Source organism: Dipodomys merriami, unplaced genomic scaffold, assembly GCF_024711535.1.
Source record: "Dipodomys merriami isolate MVZ:Mamm:240054 unplaced genomic scaffold, mDipMer1.0.p SCAF_151, whole genome shotgun sequence".
Classification (NCBI taxonomy): domain Eukaryota; kingdom Metazoa; phylum Chordata; class Mammalia; order Rodentia; family Heteromyidae; genus Dipodomys; species Dipodomys merriami.
Window position 1 is genome coordinate 1,477,983 of NW_027202838.1, and position 21,467 is coordinate 1,499,449.

General features: G+C 43.8%; 1 protein-coding gene across 1 annotated transcript; it reads right to left on the reverse strand.

The window, feature by feature from the left end:
* Nucleotides 1–5,595: 5,595 nt before the first annotated feature.
* On the reverse strand, nucleotides 5,596–19,392 carry LOC138827171 (serine/threonine-protein kinase Chk1-like). Its single transcript, XM_070022651.1, has 5 exons — nucleotides 19,386–19,392; nucleotides 13,009–13,296; nucleotides 12,352–12,873; nucleotides 11,317–11,395; nucleotides 5,596–5,659 (listed from the first exon to the last, which is right to left on the reverse strand). The coding sequence occupies exons 1-5, from the start codon at nucleotides 19,390–19,392 to the stop codon at nucleotides 5,596–5,598; spliced, it is 960 nt and encodes a 319-aa protein (XP_069878752.1).
* Nucleotides 19,393–21,467: the final 2,075 nt, after the last annotated feature.

A 21,467-nucleotide genomic window follows, 5' to 3' on the forward strand; every position in this document is an offset into this window, starting at 1 on the left:
CTAAGTCTAGCTTTTTGGTTCAGTTATGATGATTGTTATTTTTGCATTAAGGAAAACTTGTCATTTGAGTTTAAAAATCTTAATGTGTGTCTGTTTTAAAACAAGCAGCCAAGAGGCAATGAGTGACACTTGGCCTCAAGATTTCAAGGGATCTTTTCAAAATGCAAATAAAAACTAATGTATACAATATTAAAAAAAAGATTAATAGGAGACTTAAAGAAATAGGGAATGGATTTTTGGATATAAAGTTTAAAAGTAAAGTTGTTTTTAACATTGGCTTCAATGTGCACAGAGGAAAAATTAGGATTACCAAAATGATTGCTATTCCAGTTTGCTCTTATAGGTTTTTTTTTTTAAGTTTCGAGCAAGTCCAGAGCAAAGCACAGAGGATTCTTACAAGTTTGTCAGATGTAACTTCGACTCTTAATAAGTTTCAGGTAAGAACATGCTTAAAAGCTACTTCTATGTTGACCACCTTGTTGCTTTTAATTGGAGTAAAGTGGCCTTTTATAAGGCTCATTGATCTGCAAACTGATTCAAAGCCAGCCCGGGCAGAAAAAGGTCCCTGTGAGACTGTCACATCTACTCAGCCAGCAGAGTGCTGAAAGAGCAAGCAGAGATGCTTTGGGACTCAAAGTGGCAGAGTGCTAGCCTTGCGTTGTAGAGCTGAGGGACAGCGCTCAGGCCCTGAGTTCAAGTCGAGCGACCAGCTGTCCCAACCCGCAGGACTTCAATGAGGGCAGTGAACCTAAGCAAGAAGGAATGAAGGGACAAGAGACACGAAGAATGACAGCAAGACAGGGATTCTGATCAAGCTGCCACTGCTAAATTTTATTTTTCACACAGCTGTATTTATATGCTTGGAATAAGGAAGTTTTTTCATTGGCCGAAGCAGCTGTAGGATATTTGCTTAGGGCAAGGTGAGAAGGTGGTCGGTCTTTAGCAGCTGCAGGGTGTTTACTTAGGGCGTGGTGAAAAGGTGGGATTCTGTAAACTCAGCCTCAAGTTGTTCCAGTGAGATAGTTAAGCCTATTATGTTGAGAGACTCAACTTTTGGCTCCCAACAACCAGCTAAAGGGAAATGACAATGAGGCATTTATCCCAATGTGGAGGAGACACTCCTGGGACAAAAGCAATGGAGGAGCATCCAGAGGCAGTAAGCCACTGCTTGGATGGCAGAAATGTCAGATCCTAGAGTCATTTGTGCGTGGCCCTTCAAAACTGGTCAGAGCAGGGAGGTCATAAAAAGAGTGTGGAAGCATGCCTAATGTCCATGACTATCAACCTTGTAAGGGACAGGAACTTACCAGTCCTCTGTGATAGTAAAAAGGTAATGTTATAAAATGTGGGGAATAGTTTAAATCTCAACCCCTTTATGTGCCAAAAGCTCTAATTGGCAGCTCTAATTGAGCTGACACTAGTTACATGAAGTTCATCTGCTCAGGAAAAAGTTTGTAAACCTGAGTGTGTGTTTCTATTGATATCTGTCTAAAGGCCTGCAAAGGTAACTTAGGCATTGTTGGGATCATTAGAGATCACATTCCTAAGCCATCTAGGAAGATGTTTTTGCAAACCAGAGTGGTAAACAAGCTACACTGCTGTAGCCGGAGAAAAGGTCTGTGCAGTTGTCAAATGTTAAATATTGTTCTTAATGACATCTAACCCTGATGGCCTCTTTGTAAAATAGGCTAAGGTTATTGGTTCCTGGGTAGGTAGGATCAACGTCCCGGAAGTCAGCTTGAAGAAGTTACAGAAGATGGACCTTCACCCTTCTACCCCCTTATTAAGATCAAGGGTCCAGAGTCAGTTTTGGAGAAATGAGGCAAAATAGATAAAATAATTTTTTTTTAAAAAAGGCATAAAGAATAGTGTTAACAGTTGTAGGCGTGCAAGTATAAAAACTACATCTGTCTGAGATGGTTACAAGACTGAGCCCTCTGTGTCTATTTACAAAAATATCTGGTTAGTAAAAAAGTTGTGATTTTGGTAAATTGTCCTGGGCTATTGTTTGAAGATCTTAAAAACCAGCAGGATCAAAGCCTGCCAAGCCTATGCAATGTATCCTTAACCAGTCTGTGTAGGAATTTACAGCCCAGCATGAGCTGTGACAGTCCCTTAGAGCCACTGACAGACCCTGCTGCTTCTGCTGCTGTTGCTGCTGCTGCTGCTGCTGCTGCTGCTGCTGCTGCTGCTGCTGCTGCTGCATACCCTAATGGGTAAAGTTCAACGACAGCCTGACAGCCACCTGGAGGAACTCCTGCCTGATTCCATCACCTGAGTGTGCTTCCTGGTTGACTGCTGCTAAATCTAAGATCTTGTAGGACATTCTTTTGGGTGATATCCAGAAATCCTCTCTATTCCCATAGTGGATACTGGGGACAAGGATATCACTGGCTTGTCTTAGGCACTTCAGTGCATAGTGACTGGAAATCCACTCTATGGTCACAGCCTAGTTTGGCTCTGGTATGGTAATAACCTGAGTGTGTTATCAATGGAAGTAATACTCTTAGCCTTAAAATCTAGCAAGCTTCTGCATCACAGTGGTTCCTTAAGGCTCTTCTAAGATAAAGGTTCCACAAGCCAAAGGAAAATTGGGCAGTTTTAAACTCCAGCCACAAAGAAGCTTAAGGAATTGTAAAGAAAGAAGGTAGTAAAGAAAGCCTTGGGAAAGGAATTGGGGAAATTTGAAAAGTAAGGATTGTCTTTAAGACAAACCTCAGAAAGTTTAAGTATGTAGCAAATGGTATGAGTATGTCTTAAAATTGGAGCTTACAAGTACAGCTGGTATAAAATTCAGATAATTGTTTTACACGGAGTCAGGACTGGTGAAAAAAAATGTAAGGGGCTCTGGTACTGTTAATTTTGTTACAATCGGACCTTGTATACTCAACAGACTGGTGTCTTTTGTAAAAGAAAAAGATCAGCACAGTCCATCTATTAGTTCTGAGATCCCAATACCAAGCATTGAGAACAACTGACACCCCACAAGATAATATAGAGACACCCTGAATTTTAAGATTAAAATTAGTCGAAAGAAAAAAGAGGGAATGAAAGATTAAAAATTAGAGATACATTTTACAATTGCTAACTGCTGATTTCGCTTTTGTAAACTTGCTCGCGAAATAAGGAATTAAGTAAAAAGCCTTGGAGTCCAGATTCCGGCCCTTGGACGAGGTCTGTGGTCATAGATAAAGAACAAACAGGTATATGTTTTTCTAGTTCCTGTTTATAAATTCCCTAAGTGGCTAAATGGGACCCAAGATAGGGACCCAGGAGAAGGACCCAAGATAAGGACCCAAGATAAGGACCACCTGGGAAGTCCAGCAAACTAGGCCAAATGTTAATCAATCACAAGCCTGTAACTATGTAAACTCCCCTCCAGGGTGACCGCTCCCCCTAGACTTGCCCCGAGCCAACTGTTTTACAAAGAGTGTTATAAAATTTCCCACATAGCAAAATGATCGCTGGAGTGTATAGTGACTTTAAATGGGCCAATCCCGGGGACACCTGGTGTTATATGCTAATCTTGTGGTTTTTGCCTTTAAAATGCCTGTAACCGCTGCTCAGGGCTCTCTACCTTGCAGAGGCAGAGAGACCGTTTTCACAAACGCTGAATAAACTCCTGTTGCTTGTTGCATCTACTGGTTTGGAGTCTTGGTTTCTGGGGTGCCCTCCCGTAGACGAAAGTATCCCAGGAGTGTGGGGTATTTCACATAGAAAGTAAGAAGAAACTTGTCTGCATTTTTTATAGAGTCTCTTCTACCTCTTTCTCATCTAAGGCTTGTGTTCAGTGTGAGCTCTGAAATTCATGATCCAGGTCAGTTTAGGCACATGCACTTTACATGGTGATAACTTCAGGAAGGAGTCTGTTTACATTCTTCCTACTGAATACCTAATTTTCTTCAGTGATAATTGTAAGGTCTGCCCCGGTCACTGCAGGCCATGTATAGACATGTCCCTATCTCTTGGCCAATTTCTGCCCAGTAACTGTGTTACCTAGGACACTGGCTCACCTGGAAGCAGTCAGTTCCCTCTCCTGTTAGATTACATCCTGGTCATTCCTCTCATCTGACTATAAGAAAGTTCCAGGCCTTGAGGTCACATCCACATCCAGTGTGGCCACACCTTTCTCCTACCTGACCACACCTATCACTGTCCCATAAGTCCTGGCTTGAGGATGGGGTTCCCCTTTAGGCCATGCCTCTCCACCAGACACCCACTGTGCAGCACTTTTGTAAATAAACTTCTTTTCCTGTCTGAACACCACATGATATTCTTTTCATTGGCTACCTAATGAAACTACCTATTGACTATATTTTACATTAATCACTTAAGAGTTTCGATTTCAACTCACCAATGATTTAGTAGAAAGTTTGTTTCATTGCTTATAAGGACTTGTGACTTTAAATGTATGAAGGATTTTCTTGGGTTCTTAGTTTTTGTTTTTTTAGGGTGGGGCTTGAGTCTTGGGGCCTGAACTCTGGGCCTGGGCGCTCTCCCTCAGGTCTTCAGCTCAAGGCAAGCACTCAACCACATGAGCCATAGCACCACTTCCGGCTTTTTCCTTTTTGCTTATGTGGTGCTGAGGAATGGATCCCAGGGCCTCATCCATGCAAGGCAAGCGCTCTACCGCTGAGCCACATTCCCAGCCCTGATAGGTTTGTTTTTTTTTTTTTAATGGAATGTCTCTATAATTCAGTCATAGTTGTATAGTGCCAGGAAGAGTTCTGGTGAGATTCTGCCTGTGAGCCCTCCAACCACCAAAGGTGGGAGACTGTCTGAGTCTCTTGGAAGTACTCCTCTGGGGTGTGGGTATTCCTTATGGAAGTGGGGTCCTCCTGGGATATGAAAGCCATTTGCTGTTTGAGATGCCATCTGCTGTGAACCTGAACTTCTCTTCTTGCCTGGCCAGTGTCAAAGCTGTCCTCTGCTATGTGAGGGTCTTAAGATAGGAGAGTGTGCTGGTGGGTATGCTTCTGGAATGAAGACAAACTTACTTATTCTCATATTCCTGTCCAGGACTACAATCTTTTTATGAATGTTTAAGATAATTTTATGAATGTGTAGGGTATGGGGGCATTGGAAGGACCCCATATGAAAACACATCTAAATTCAATGATTCATATCCCAAGAATCTCAGGCCATAGGAAGGTGACAATTAACACGTGGGGCATCAGGAAGGGAGGGCCATCCTCTCTTCATAATCCTTGAAAATGGAGTATGCTCAGCTAAGGGCTCTTGAGAAATGAATTTGTGCTACAGGGTCTGCCTGAGCAGAAGAGAGGATGTTCCTAAAGCTTGCTGGTGAACCCTTTCTTCCTCTGTGGTTCCCTGATCACTTCTGAACAAATGTTCCTGGATCCCTGAGATCAGGAAGGAGTCACTATCGAATGCTTTCCCTTACACAAATGATGCATGAACCCTTCTGAATATGAGTATTCTCTGGTAGAATTGTGTGAAAGAGTGTCTTCAGAGACCACAAAGCATGTTCCCAGAAAGGACAGGAGGGCATTTGAGGTAGCCCATGGGTAGAAATTTGGCTTTAGACCAGTCTCCAGGTCTTCAGCTTAACACCCAGTCATATGAGGGCATGATCTAGACTGCCTTCTGCATTGCTTGTAAGTCCACGTATTTCTCAGACTGTCCTGAGAACTTGTAGCTGTACAGAAGGAGAAGGTCAATTTGAGGGCATTGAGCTTTCCTTACCTTCATGGAGGTGATCTGTGGAAATGTAGGTCTGCTCCTCTGAACTTCCCGTAGTGGGATTAGAGTCTTCCAACCAAGTCATCAATTGATACCACTTAGACCCAGTATCTTAATTTCAAGATCAACCAGTTGGTGCCTATACAGTACATGTTGGGCCAAATTTTCATGAAAGGAGTGATTGCATCATGGCACTCCACCATGTTGCTGCAGCACAGTTCCCGTCTTCAGAGAGAAACAGAAATTCTCAGCATAGACTCTGGCCATTTGTATATGCGTACAATGCTGAAACATAGCAACTTAAAGTAAATGGAAACTTGTACAATTGCCACAAGGAGATTTTTCGTTCAAATGCGGTTACTTGGTATTTTGTACCATGGAGAGACTGATGCTGTACTGTGTGGCCAGAGGATGTTGGTACAGACTGTATAGGTTGTGACTTTGTTTCCATGCACCTTAGTGTAAAAGGGCCCAGAGCCATGCAGGCCATGTGCAGAAACCACCCTACCTCTTAGCTAAGTTTTGCCCAGTATCTCTTACCTAGGTAACTGGCACACCTGGAAGCAGTCACCTCCCCCTCCAAGGTCACATCGTGTCTAGCCCCTTTCATATCTATTGTCAGAGAAGGGAAGGGTCCCAGGCCCTGAGGTCACATCCAAATCCAGTGTGGCCACTCGCCTTCCTGTCCCTGGCCTTAATAAGTCCTGGCCTGGGGGTGGGTCACCCCTTTTGGCCTTTCCACCATGCTCCACAGGGAAGCATTTTGGTAAATCAACTACTTTTCTTGCCCTAATACCGTGTGGTGATCTCTTCACTGGCTACCTAATGAAACCTACCTATTTAATATACCTCACACTTAGCATGGAGCCTATTTCTGGATGAAGATCCTAGTTCAGGCTGCTTGTGCTTAAAGGCTTCTGTACATAGACAAAAGAAGGCATGTTCTTCGTTTTGTTTTCAGAATAGTGGTTTGAAAGGGGTTTCTAAACTGGAGGATGATGGAGCCAGATGAATTCAGCTAGAAGTGTTAATGATGGTGGTGCTTGATCTATTAATACTGGGAACACTACAACTAAATTTGGTGGCTATATTTGCAAATTTTATTACAAAACACATATGATGAAAACCTCCAAATGCAGAGAAAACTGTTTTTATCATAAGACATATATGAAAAGCAGACCACTTTTGAACATATAATTCATGTGTATATAATATACACACATTATGGTGGTACTGTTTTTTTGTAAGTCATGGGGCTTGAACTGTGGGCCTGGGCTCTGTCCCTGTGCTGTTCAGCTCAAGGTGAGCTCTCTATTACTTGAGCCACAGCACCACATTGGGTTTTCCAGTAATTTATTAGAGATGAGTCTTGTGGCAGGGCTGGGAAGTTGGCTCAGTGGTAGAGTGCTTGTCTTGCATGCATGAGGTCAGAAGTCTGTTTACTTTGAGGCTCTGTTTGCTCTCTCTCTGCCATTTATGTCCAACTTTCCCTATCTCTCCCTTTCTCTTTTCTACATTTTGGCTTGTGTCCTGAAGAGTGCAATGCAGGCTGGGTCTGGGGAAGCCCTCTCTAGTTTCCCTCTCAAATGCTAGTCAATGTAGGCTTCATCTATTTGTTCTGGGTTTTTTTTGAATTTTTTCAGAAATTCGCCGTCTTGAATTTGCCATCTTGGCCACATGGTGGGTTAAGGGTTTGGTCCCATCTGGCCTTTAACCTTCCACCAAGCTTACTACTCCATGCAGCTATTCTAAGGTGCTTTGCTACCAAGGTGCTCTTGTCACAGGCCCTGGTAACTGAGGCCCAACTCTCTGATGTGCTTTGTTAGCAAAGACGTCTACACATTGTTGTCAAAATTTTAGGTTTTGAATTTTACCTTTTTTGTTTTGTGTTATGTATTCTGATACTGACTATGTGACTCTAAAATATTGGGCATATCTGTGTTAAGATTCTCACATCAAAGAAGTTTTGTCATTCTAGAATATTTGTCGGTCAATTCTTGATAAGGACCAGGTAAGCTCTACTTATTCTATTTGATCTCTTTGTTGCTTTAATTGGAAAAAATAAAGGCTTTTGTGGCAAAGATTGCAGTTCAAAGCCAGCCCGGGCTGAAAAATCCCTAAGACTCCATCTCCCAGCTAACTTGCAAAGAGCCAGGTTGGAAGCATGGTTCAAAATTCTTATGTGTAACCAGCCAAACTCTGCAAGTGGTACTATAACTAAGTGGTTCAGTGCTGGCCTTGAGCAGATGTGCTCAGAGACAGTGCCTAGGCCTTGAGTTCAAACCTCCTTGAATACCGACTGGGACAAGCCATCCCATCAACCAGAACCTAGACTCAGCCAGAATGGGGAACAAGGGACCATGGAGAAGATGAAGAGGAGATGATGTCACATCAGCTACTTTGTGCCTGCCGTTTCAAAATTAACCAGAGCCGGGAGGTCAGTAGAAGTAAGAAGCCTGCCCATCCAATGTCTATACCTGTCTACCTATTAACTGAACAGGAATTTATTATTTTGCCATTGTCACCTGACTTGTCTACCTAGTCACCGGATGTCAGAAGTAACTAGGGACTTTTCTACCAACATTTTCAGCCCCAAGTCCTTCATCTTGCCATTTCTTTGCTCTCTAGTATTTTTTTTTCCAGCCCCTCAAAGCTTATGAGACTTCTCCAGACTTCATCTTAAGGACTCACGCCACCAAAGGACAGCTGCTGCTCACTGCCTTCTCTGGGAGGGGACCAAATTCCAGCCTTTTACCTCTATTGTCTCCGCCCCTTGTCAGCAGGAAGTAGTGAGAGAGAATCCTAGCCTTATTTCATGATTATCAAAAGGCTGGAATGTAAGGTCCATAGCTGGATGGCTGGCAGACTCCACCCTCCTTACAGCAAACTTTCCACCCAGTACCTTAGTTACCTAGGCAACTGAGACATCTGGAGGAGGTCACATCTGCATCCACTGAGGTCACATCTGAATTTGATGAGACCACACCTTTCTCCACCTATAGGCTAGATAAGGTCTAGCTCAGTCCCAGACTCTCTCTCTCTGCTCTTTTGTAGCCTTCTCTTCTCTTTTCTACCTCTTTTCTATCTCTTTCCCAGCTCTCTCCCTTTCCCCACCATGTGGAGGACCAAGATGGCCTGGTGTCAGCTGGAACAATGAATAAACCTACCCCTTACCTGAATACCATGTGTGTGCTGCTGTTCTTACTCGGCTACCTCTTTTTAAAAACCTAACAGTAAATATAATGACACATGTAGAAATGCTACAAAAGCTCCTTTAGACATATATTCATGTGTGAGAAAAATTGCCTTTTCTCTCAACACATTGCTTAAAAGTTCCTGCTTTGGCCTGGTGGCTTGGTTCTTAAGGAAAAGAGGAACTGCTTAGGGATAAAAGATTTGTCAGAAGTATTACTTTTCTTAAACTCTTTTTGTCCAGATGGGATTATGACCCAACCTGGACTATTCCAGAAGTAATTGGGGGTGTGGGCATCTGTTGAGATTCCTTCTGAACTGTTAGTCTTACCTCAAAATCACCTCTTGTAAATACATTTTATCCTATTCAAATGAGCCAATCCCAAGCAGAATAGATTGTAACCCTGAGCTCAACCACTGTGAGCAGAGATGCTGGGCCTGTTGCTCTATTAGGGATAAATAATGGGGTGACTGCTTTCTCTGTGTGATTGCTTGCCAGATTTTTGGCTGGTTGTGCATGCTTGTGTGTGCAAGTAAAGTTTGCTTTGGTGCTAATTCATTTTTCTGTTTATCATTGTGACTCCAGTGGTTCTTGGAGAATATATTTATAACACATGGTAAAATAAATCAATGCCATTGTTACAAAAGTAATGGTGTATTGCTCAAAGCTAAAAGGAGCTAATGTTTGAATAGTGTGAAACTACAGAGCAGACCACCAGATGATGACCACACTCCATATTTGCTGTTCACACAGTCAGACTGTGTCAGGGAAGCAAAAAGGGGACTACAACATGCCAGGGTAGACAAAGTTTATTGGAACATCACATTCTTCTATACAACATACAGACATAAGAAGTAAATCTTACAGTCAGCGGGCAGACTACTAATCTTAAGCAGTTTTATGGGAATACAGACAATGAGAATTTCACTTTAAGTCAGTATGGACAATAGCGAATCCTTATCAACAAATGTGCAGCAGTTACAGAAATCAAACATGTGAGAGGTAGGTAAAGCACAGATGAGTTCTGGAAGCAATGTCCTATGTGTTCCCCACAGATTCCCCCTTTTTGTTTTAATGGCAGATCCACCTCCCAATTAGTAATCCTTTCCCTTGCTCTGTAAAGGTTATTTTAACAGGATTACATTGGTTGGAATAGCATTGGTCATGCAGGGGGTTTGAGGCCAGACAAGAATAGGGAGGGCCCTTGTGCATAAGAGCCCATCCCAGTTCCCTCACATCCCCACCTAGCACAGTAATAAACATTAGCCCCACCACAGTTAGAAATGTCCCAAGCAGGTCTATCAATTCTGGGACATATATAAAGGTCAGTATCTTGTCCTTTTCAGAACATGGGAGCAGCCTGGGTACTGGGAGTTCCACACATGTGGCCTGGTGCATCCTCATGGGCCCCCACACTCAGGCCATTCTACTATAGTCCAGAAAAACAAGGAAAATTTAAAACAAACTGCAGACATAGCAAAGCCATCCCCGGCACCTGGTGTCTTTCCAGTAAGCCAGTTCCTTGTATGTGCCTTCAAGTGAGCCCAGAGGTCAAGATGACCTTTAAACTTTACTGAAAGCTCCCAACACCCCGTCTCTGGTGAAAGAAGCAAACCCGCCTGTCTTAGGTTGGGTGGATCGCCTTGTCTGCCTTACCCGTCATCGGGAACTTCTTCAGAGTGAAGCTGAAGGCCCTGTCTTAGGTTGGTCAGACTGGCACCCCCTCTTACCCGTCTCTGGCTGCGGTTCTTCTCAGGGGAAATTTTCGCACGTGGAGCTTGATCTTAGGTAACTGGCTGGCTAAACTCATAAGAGTTTTGCAGGGCACATATAATGCAAGGAAGGCATAGAGAAAGCATCAGCAAAAGCATTTTCAGGCCAAGAGTCAGGGATGGGATAGCAGTCTTTGCCACTTCAGAGTCTAGAGGTCGGGATGGTTCTAGAGCAGGTATAGTATTATCATTAATATTTTTTTGTTTGTGGTCATGGGGCCTGATCTCGGGCCTGGGCACTGTCCCTCAGCTCTTCAGCTCAAGATTAGTGCTCTACCACTTGAACTACAGCGCCACTTCCAGCTTCTTTTTTCTGCTTATGTGGTGCTGAGGAATCCAACCCAGGACCTCATTGGTGCTAGGCAAGCGCTCTACCAATGAGCCACCTTCCCAGCCCCTCTAGACCAGGTTTTAGAAATGTTTACAGGAAGCTTAACAAAAGGTGGCAATACAAGCAATTAGTAAAAGAACAATTAGAGCTGGTAACATTAAAATCATTAGTTCCTGTAGAAATATTAAGTAGTCCATTCCTAATGACAGAGGGTCTTGATCAAAATGAAGGTCAGGCCACCACATCAAAGGGACAGCTTCTCTGGTGGTGCTATTGATGGTTTCTGCATTGCCAGTGCTGATCACTGCCCAGGTTACCCGTTGAGGTTGATGTGAATTCCATAGCCATTGCCAGGATTAGGAAGGTCAGGACAGCCATCAGCTAGAGTATCACCACCTGCAATTGTTAGAGAACACAAGAGCCTCTCAAGGGCTTGTTGCCCTTGGGTATGGTTAGTTTATCCTTGGGCATCCTCCTGTATAGAGGAAATGGGTAAAAACTTAAGGTTCCTGGCAGGGATCCAAATGGGGGCTGTCTCCCCTATGGGAAAAACACATCCAAATCCCCTGCCCATGGTAAGTAGGGGGTCAGGTCCCCTCCACTGTTGTGTCAGGGGTCCTTCCACCTGACTTGCACTTGGGGCTTAGAGTTTAGTTGTCCCCAGTGCTTCTGAAATCTGGATTCAGGTGCCCATTTTGAATAATTTGAAATGTTTACAGTAAACAAAGCTATCTGTAACTGTATATGGGGGCTAACTACCCCTTTTGTTGTAATAATTGCTCCTTAAGACATTGGTGATTTCTTTTTATAATTGCTTGTCCTTGTGATTATAGAGAATTCCTGTAGTATGATTAATGTGCCATTTGTCAAAAAACTCTCTTCTGCCTCTTTTGCACTGCCTGTGACATCCTCTCTTCAGACAGTACTCTTGGCTTCTGGCCTGGTCAATTCAACCTCCTGAGTAGCAGAAAGGCAGGAATGAACAATCGATGCCTGATTTACTTGAGATTTTTAACCACATACATTCATGGACATTACCATCAAAGAAATGCTTCCTCTTGAAAAGGGAAGAGTTCAATGATTGGAGAAGAGTGATGAAGATCAGTGTGTGATCTCTGCTACAGGGTTGGTTACAGGCTCATTAGTTCATCCACCGATGCTGGGGAATATCTAAATTCAAATGATTGTGCTTAGAAAACACACCAGGTGTTTCTGGCACACCATCTGAATTGACTCAGGGCCTCTTTGCCCCTTTTCTTCTTGTTTTTTTTTTCTCTCTCTTTTTAATTGTCCATGTCATGTAGAGAGGGGTTAGTTCACTCAAGTAATTTATTAAGTGTATTTTCTCAAACTCGTTACACCTTTCCTCACCTTTCTCCTATTTTCCCTATCCTGAAACCCCGCTGCCCCTTTCCTAAATGACTTGTTGTACCATCTATCCTTTTGGATGTCCTGGATGGTAATTCTTGCTGTTGGATTCTCCACTAGGATTTTCTGAATCAGAGCCAGAGGTGCAGAATCCATTTTTTTCCAGGGCATGAGGTACGTTTTCTTTTCTTTCCAATCACAATATTCCCGACAACTGTCACTGGGCTGTTCCCATGGTAAATCTCCAGCCAACATTGCAGTAAGAACTATGCCACAGGACCAAACATCAGCTGGTTCAGCATGATATTCTTCTCTCTTCAGAAGTTCTGGAGCCATATAAGGTAAAGTACCACACATGTTTTTCAATAAACGCTCACAATTATTGTGTCGAAATACTGTGGCCAAGCCAAAGTCACAGATTTTGAGGTTATCCCTTTCATCCAAGAGGAGATTTTCTGGCTTAATATCTCTATGAGCTATCCCAATACCATGCAGATAAAACACCCCTGCCATGAGTTGATGGAAGAACCTCTGAGCATCTTCTTCAGGCATGCCTATGTCTGGCTGTATTCTATCAAAAAGATCTCCACCACTACAGTATTCCAAGAATAGATATCGCATATTGCCTTCTCTCCTGTGACCATAGAATTTCAAAACATTCTCATGGTTTAACATTTGATTAATGCAGATTTCTTTCTTAATATTTCCCAGAGAGTTCCTGGCCCACTTCATGTCTAAAATCTTCACTGCAACTGCCTGTTCAGTTACTCTATTCACAACAAGCTGAACTTCTCCATAGGTACCTTTTCCCAGGGTTTTCACCACGTCCCAGTCTGCGCAAAAGGGCACTCGCAGGACTTTCCCAATCAGTCTGGCTGACTTGTCCTGGGCCGCCCACCTTGATGCACCTTTGTTTTCCATGAAGAAACCTGTGAAATAAGTTGCCATGATTACAGGTAGTGGTAATGTCTCCCGAAGGGAGTAAGAAAGTAACCTGGATTAGATGGAGGCTTGCAGTGTTGCTTACAACCGCCACTGAGAAGAGGCTGAATCCACCAGCCTGAGCCTTCGTTACTGCCTCTGTTCCTGGGAGGTTTTTCCTCTCTTGCCGGCTGTGAGGTTTGCCCTAGGAGCCTTGATCACCTCAGCCTGTTCTGGAGCCTCTGACGTCCTTTTCCTGCTCGCTTTTCACCTCCTTCTTCCAGCAGCCTGGACCAAGGAAATGAAGTCCAGGCCATACTGCTCTCCTTTATATGCAGGACAGGATGAGCCCACCCTTCCCTTTCTGGGAGGGTTTGCCCTTGCAGCAGACTTCAGCAGCAGGGTGTGTCTTGTCTGGCCCCTGCCTTTAATCCTGGCTACTCCAGAGGCTGAAATATGAGTATGTAGGTTCCAAGCCAGCTAGAGAAGGAAAGTCTGAGAGAACTTTTTCTTCAATTTAATACCAAAAACAAACAGCTAAAAACTGGAAGTGGAGCTGAGACTCAAGTAGAAGAGAAGAAGCCTTGAGCATAAATGCTTAGGACCCAGGACCAGAGTTGTAGCCCTAGCACTTGCACAAAAATCTTCATGAATTTTTGTGGTTTCTTCAAGTTCTCAGCTTCATCAATGTTGGCACATCTTGGTTTGTTACCTTTCTAACCTTTCTAGTCTTGGTAATTTTCTCAACATGAATGGACTTCTCTGGAAAGGGAAAAAATGAAATCATTATTGGTGGGTTTTTTTTTTAAATCAGTCATGGGTCCTGAAGTCTAGGCCTGGACCTTGTCCCTCAGCTCTTTAGCTGAAGTCTAGTGCTCTACCACTTGAGTCACAGTGTCACTTCCGGTTTTCTGAGTGGTTTATTGAATGTCAGATCTTCACAGGATTTCCTGCCTGGGTGGCTTGGAATCTCAATCTGCAGATCTCAGCCTCCTACATAGATAGGATTACAGACCTCTGGCACTGGTGCTGGACTGGTTGTAGGTTTGCTGGTGAGGGGAGAGCCTCCCACTTGGCCCATAAGGTTTGCAGAGTGCCCCAAATTCTACTTATGCTTCCAGGAGGGTGTATCCTCGTAGAAGCCCTCAGGAGCTTGGTGTTGCAGGCCCAGGCTACTGAAGAGGCTGAGAGCTGATGACATAGGTTTTTTTTTTTTAAATGGAAAGTCTCTACAATTCAGCCATAGTTGTATGGTGCACAGCCAGGAATAGTTCTGGTGAGATTCTGCCTGTGAGCCCTCCAACCACCAAAGGTGGAAAACAATATGAATGTCCTGGAAGTGCTCCTCTGGGGTGTGGGTATTCCTTATGGAAGTGGGGTACTCCTGGGATATGAAAGCCATTTGCTGTTTGAGATGCCATCTGCTGTGAACCTGAACTTCTCTTATTTCCTGGCCAGTGTCAAATCTGTCCTCTGCTATGTGAGGGTGTTAAGGTAGGAGAGTGCTTTGGTGGGTATGCTTCTGGAATGAAGACATACTTCCTTATTCTCATCTTCCTGTCCAGGACTGCAATCTTTTTATGAATGTTTGAGATAATTTCATGAATATCTAGGGTATGGGAGCATTGGAAGGACCCCATATGAAAACACATCTAAATTCAATGTTTCATATCCCAAGAATCTCAGGGGACAGGAATGTGACAATTAACTCGTGGGGCATCAGGAAGGGAGGGCCATCTTGACTTCATAATCCTTGAAAATGGACTATGCTCAGCTAAGGGCTCTTGAGAAATGAATTTGTGCTACAGGGTCTGCCTGAGTAGAGGAGAGGAGGTTCCTAAAGCTTGCTGGTGAGCCCTTTCTTCCTCTGTGGTTCCCTGATCACTTCTGAACAAATGTTCTTGGATCCCTGAGATCAGGAAGGAGTCACCATCGAATGCTTTCCCTTATACAACTGATGCATGAGCCCTTCTGAATATGAGTACTCTTTGAGAATTGTGTGAAAGAGTTTTTTCAGAGACCACAAAGCATGCTCCCAGAAAGGACAGGAGGGCATTTGAGGTAGCCCATGGGTAGAAATTTGGCTTTAGACCAGTCTCCTGTTCTCCAGCTTAACACCTAGTCATATGAGGGCATGATCTAGACTGCCTTCTGCATTGCTTGTAAGTCCACGTATTACTCAGACTGTCCTGAGAACTTGTAGCTGTACAGAAGGAGAAGGTCATTTTGAGGGCATTGAGCTTTCCTTACCTTCATGGAGGTGATCTGTGGAAATCTAGGTCTGCTCCTCTGAACTTCCTGTAGTGGGATTCGAGTCTCCCAACGAGGTCATCAAGATGATACCACTTAGACTCAGTATCCAAATTTCAAGATCAACCAGTTGGTAACAATACAGTATGTGTCGGGCCAAGGTTTCATGAAAGGAGTGATTGCAGCATGGCACTCCACCATGGTGCTGCAGCACAGTTCCCGTCTTCAGAGAGAAACAGAAATTCTCAGCATAGACACTGGCCATTTGTATATGCCTACAATGCTGAAACATAGCAACCTAAAGTAAATGACAACTTGTACAATTGCCACAAGGAGGCTCTTCCTTCAATTGCGGTTACTTGGTATTTTGTATCATGGAGGGAGTGATACCATACTGTGTGGCCAGAAGATGTTGGTACAGACTGTATGGGATGCGACTTTGTCTCCATGCACCTTAGTGTAAGTTTTGCCCAGAGCCATGCAGTCCCTGTGCAGACACTACCCTACCTCTTAGCTAAGTTTCTGCCCAGTATCTGTTACCTAGGTAATTGGCACACCTGGAAGCAGTCACCTCCCCTCCGAGGTCACAAACTGGCCAGCCTATTTCATGTCTCTTGTCCGACCACGGAAGGGTCCCAGGCCCTGAGATCACATCCAGATCCAGTGTGGCCACACGCCTTCCTGTCCCTGGCCTCAATAAATCCTGGCCTGGGGTTGTGTCACCCCTTTTGGCCATGCCTTTCCACCATGCTCAGCAGGATAGCATTTTGATAAATCAACTACTTTTCTTGCCCTAATACCGTGTGGTGATCTCTTCATTGGCTACCTAATAACACCTACCTATTTAATATACTTCACACTTAGCATGGAGCCTATTTCTGGATGAAGATCCTAGTTAAGCCTGCTTGTGCTTAAAGGCTTCTGTACATAGACAAAAGAAGGCATGTTCTTCATTTTGTTTTCAGAATAGTGGTTTGAAGGGGTTTCCAAAGTGTAGGATGGAGCTGATGAATTCAGCTAGAAGTATTAATGATGGTGGTGCTTGATCTATTAATACTGGGAACACTGCAACTAATTTTGGCAGCTATATTTGCAAATTTTGTTACAAAAACACATACGATGAAAACGTCCAAATGCAGACAAAACTGTTTCTATCCTAAGACATATATAAATAGCACACCGCTTTTTAACATATATTTCATGTATGTATAATATACACACAATATGGTAGTACTGTTTTTTTGTCACTAATGGGACTTGAACTTTTGGCCGGGGCTCTGTCCTTGTGCTGTTCAGCTCAAGGTGAGTTCTCTACCACTTGAGCCACAGCACCCTGGTTTTCCAGTAGTTTATTGGAGATAAGTGTCTGGTGGCGGGGCTTGGAAGGTGGCTCAGTGGTAGAGTGCTTGCCTTGCATGCATGAGGTCCTGGGTTCGTTTCCTCAGCACCACAAAAGCAAAAAAGCAAAAAGCCGGAAGTGGCCCTATGGCTCAAGGTGTAGAGTGCTAGCCTTGAGCCGAAGAGTTGAGGGACAGCGCCCAGGCCTAGAGTTAAAGGCCCATGACCGTAACTCCCCCTCAAACAAAAAAGTCTTGTTGACTTTTCTGCCCAACCTGGATTTGAAATGGGAACCTCAGATCTCAGCCTCCTGAGTAACTAAGATTACAGGTGTGAGCCACTGGAGTCCCCATATGTTAGTAATTTTCTACTTACACATTATAGTCAGGTGGAAAATTAGGAATGTAAGGAATGCCCTTGCTTTCCTGACTTGGAAGGTAAATATAATGAAACATGTAGAAATGCTACAAAATGTCTTTTAGACATATATTCATGTGTGAGAAAAATAGCCTTTCCTCTCAGCATATTGCTTAAAAGTTCCTGCTTTGGCCTGGAGGCTTGTTTCTTAAAGAAAAGAGGAACTGCTTAGGGATAAAGTATTTGTCGGGAGTAAAATTTCTCTTTTTTTTTTAAATTTAATTTTATTTTATTTGTGAACATACTGTACAGAGGAGTTACAATTACATGGGCAGGATAATGCGTACATTTCTTACCAAGCATTGCAGCCTCCTCCTTTGTTTGCCCTTCACATCCCTTCCCAGGCTTCCCCTTCCCCCCCAATCCCAATCCCAATCCTTCTCCTTCCCCCCCCCCACCACCCCCGTACCGACGTTGTAAAGCTCGTTTTGGACATGAAAACTTGTACTTCTCATTGTTGCAACAGGTCCACCTGTATCCTTAAACAACTGGTTTTTCCCCATCTCCTCCATGTTTTTTTGTTTTATGCATGTGTTTCTAACGCAGTTATAAGATTATCTCTTTGTTGCTTTGTATGTCCCTCCCCAACAGTATAACCCCTGCTTTCACTGTATTTGATGTCAGTATAACTTGTGGAGTAAAATTTCTCTTAAACAGCTTTTTCCAGATGGGATTATGACACACCCTGGACTATTCCAGAAGTCTTAGAGGGTGTGGGCATCTGTACAAATTACTTATGAAGTGTTAACCTTACCTCAAAATCACCTTTTCTAAATACATTTTTCCTATTCAAATGAGCCAATCCCAAGCAGAATAGATTGGAACCCTGAGCACAACCAATCTGAGCAGAGAGGCAGGGCCTGGTGCTGAATTAGCGATAAATAATGCTTGCTCTCTGTCCTTCTTGCCAGATTTTTGGCTGGTCATGCATGTTTGTGTGTGCAAGTCAATTTTGCTTTGCTGCAAATTCATTTTTGTGTCTCTCATTGTGACTCCAGTGGTTCATGGAGAATATATTTATAATGCATGGTAAAATAAAACAACACCATTGTTACAAAAGTAATGGTGTATTGCTCAAAGCAAAAAGGAGCTAATGTTTGAATAGTGTGAAACTACAGAGCAGACCACCAGATGATGTCCACACTCCATTGTTGCTGTTCACACAGTCAGACAGTGTCAGGGAAGCAAAAAGTGAACTACAACATGCCCGGATAGACAAAGTTTATTGGAACATCACATGCTTCTATACAGCATACAGACATAAGAAGTAAATCTTACAGTCAGCGGGCAGAGTGTTAATCATAAGCAGTTTTATGGGAGCACAGACAAGGAGAATTTAACTTTAAGTCAGTATGGAGGAATAGTGAATCCTTATCAACAAATGTGCAGCAGTTACAGAAATCAAACATGTGAGACATAGGTAAAGCACAGGTGAGTACACAAAGGGGTTCTGGAGGCAATGTCCTATGTGTTCCCCACAGATTCCCCCTTTTTGTTTTAATAGCACATCCACCAGCCAGTTAGTTATCCTTTCCCCCTCCTCTGTAAAGGTTATTTTAACCGGATTACATTGGTAGGAATAGCATTGGCCATGCAGGGGGTTTGAGGCGAGATTTGTCAGACAAGAATAGGGAGGGCCCTTGTGCATAAGAGCCCGTCCCAGCTCCCTCACATCCCCACCTAGCACAGTAATAAACATTAGCTCCACCACAGTTAGAAATGTCCCAAGCAGGTCTATCAATTCCGGGACATATATAAAGATCAGTATCTTGTCCTCTTCAGAACATGGGAGCAGCCTGGGTACTGGGAGTTCCACACATGTGGCCTGGTGCATCCTCATGGGCGCCCACACTCAGGCCATTCTACTATAGTCCAGAAAAACAAGGAAAATTTAAAACAAACTGCAGACATAGCAAAGCCATCCCCGGCACCTGGTGTCTTTCCAGTAAGCCAGTTCCTTGTATGTGCCTTCAAGTGAGCCCAGAGGTCAAGATGACCTTTAAACTTAACTGTCAGCTCCCAACACCCCGTCTCTGTTGAAAGAAGCGAACCCGCCTGTCTTAGGTTGGGTGGATCGCCTTGTCTGCCTTACCCGTCATCGGGAACTTCTTCAGAGAGAAGCTGAAGACCCTGTCTTAGGTTGGTCAGACTGGCACCCCCTCTTACCCGTCTCTGGCTGCGGTTCCTCTCAGGGGAAATTTACTCACGTGGAGCTTGATCTTAGGTAACTGGCTGGCTAAACTCATAAGAGTTTTGCAGGGCACATATAATGCAAGGAAGGCATAGAGAAAGCATCAGCAAAAGCATTTTCAGGCCAAGAGTCAGGGATGGGATAGCAGTCTTTGCCACTTCAGAGTCTAGAGGTGGGGATTGTTCTAGAGCAGGTATAGTATTATTATTAATATTTTTTTGTTTCTGGTCATGGGGCCTGAGCTCTGGGCCTGGTACTGTCCCTCAGCTCTTCAGCTCAAGGTTAGTGCTCTACCACTTGAACTACAGCGCAACTTCCAGCTTCTTTTTTCTGCTTATGTGGTGCTGAGGAATCCAACCCAGGACCTCATTGGTGCTAGGCAAGTGCTCTACCAATGAGCCACCTTCCCAGCCCTTCTAGACCCGGTTTTAGAAATGTTTACAGGAAGCTTAACAAAAGGTGGCAATATAAGCAATTAGTAAAAGAACAATTAGAGCTGGTAACATTAAAATAATTAGTTCCTGTAGAAATATTAAGTAGTCCATTCCTAATGACAGAGGGTCTTGATCAAAATGAAGGTCAGGCCACCAGGTCGAAGGGACAGCTTCTCTTGTGGTGCTATTGATGGTTTCTGCATTGCCAGTCCTGATCCCTGCCCAGGTCACCAGTTAAGGTTGATGTGAATTCCATAGCCATTGCCAGGACTGGGAAGGTCAGGACAGCCATTAGCTGGAGTATCAGCATCTGCAATTGTTAGAGAACACAAGAGCTTCTCAAGGGCTGGTTGCCCTTGGGGATGGTTAGTTTATCCTTGGACATCCTCCTATATGGAGGAAATGGGTAAAAACTTAAGGTTCCTGGCAGGGATCCAAATGGGGGCTGTCTCCCCTGTGGGGAAAAAGCATCCAAATCCCCTGCCCATGGTAACTATGGGGTCAGGTCCTCTGCATTGTTGTGTCAGGGGGTCCTTCCACCTGACTTTTACTTAGGGCTTAGAGTTGAGTTGTCCCCAGTGCTTCTGAAATCTGGATTCAGTTGCCCCTTTTGAATAATTGAAAAGGTTAATAGTAAACAAAGATATCTGCAACTGTATATGGGGGCTAACTCCCCCTTTTTGTTGTAATAATCACTCCTTAAGACATTGGTGATTTCTTTCTATAATTGCTAGGCCTTGGGGATAATAAGGAATTCCTGTAGTATGATTAATGTGCCATTTGTCAAAAAACTCTCTTCTGCCTCTTTTGCACTGCCAGTGACCTCCTCTCTTCGGGCAGTACTCCTGGCTTCTGGCTTGGTCAGTTCAGCCTCCTGAGTAGCAGAATTGCAGGTATCAACAATCGATGCCTGATTTACTTGAAATTTTTTTTTTTTTGTCGGTCGTGGGGCTTGAACTCTGGGCCTGGGCGCTGTCCCTCAGCTCTTCAGCTCAAGGCGAGCGCTCTACCACTTGAGCTACAGCGCCACTTCCGGTTTTCTGGTGGTTTATTGGAGATAGGGGTCTCATGGTCTTTCTTGCCAGGGCTGGCTTTGAACCGTGATCCTCAGATCTCAGCGTCCTGAGTAGCTAGGATTACAGGCGTGAGCCACCAGCGCCCGGCTTACTTGAGATTTTTAACCACATACTTTCATAGACATTACCACCAAAGAAATGTTTCCCCTTGAAAAGGGAAGAGGGGATGATTGGAGAAGAGTGCTGAAGATCAGTGTCTGATCTCTGCTACAGGGTTGGTTACAGGCTCATTAGTTCATCCAAGGATGCTGGGTAAAATCTAAATTCAAATGATTGTGCTTGGAAAATCCACCAGGTGTTTCTGGGACACCACCTGAATTGACTCAGGGCCTCTTTGCCCCTTTACTTCTTGTGTTTCTCTCTCTCTTTTTAATTGTCAAGGTCATGCAGAGAAGGGTTAGTTTACTCAAGTAATTTATTAAGGGTATTTTGTCAAACTCGTTACACCTTCCCTCATCTTTCTCCTATTTTCT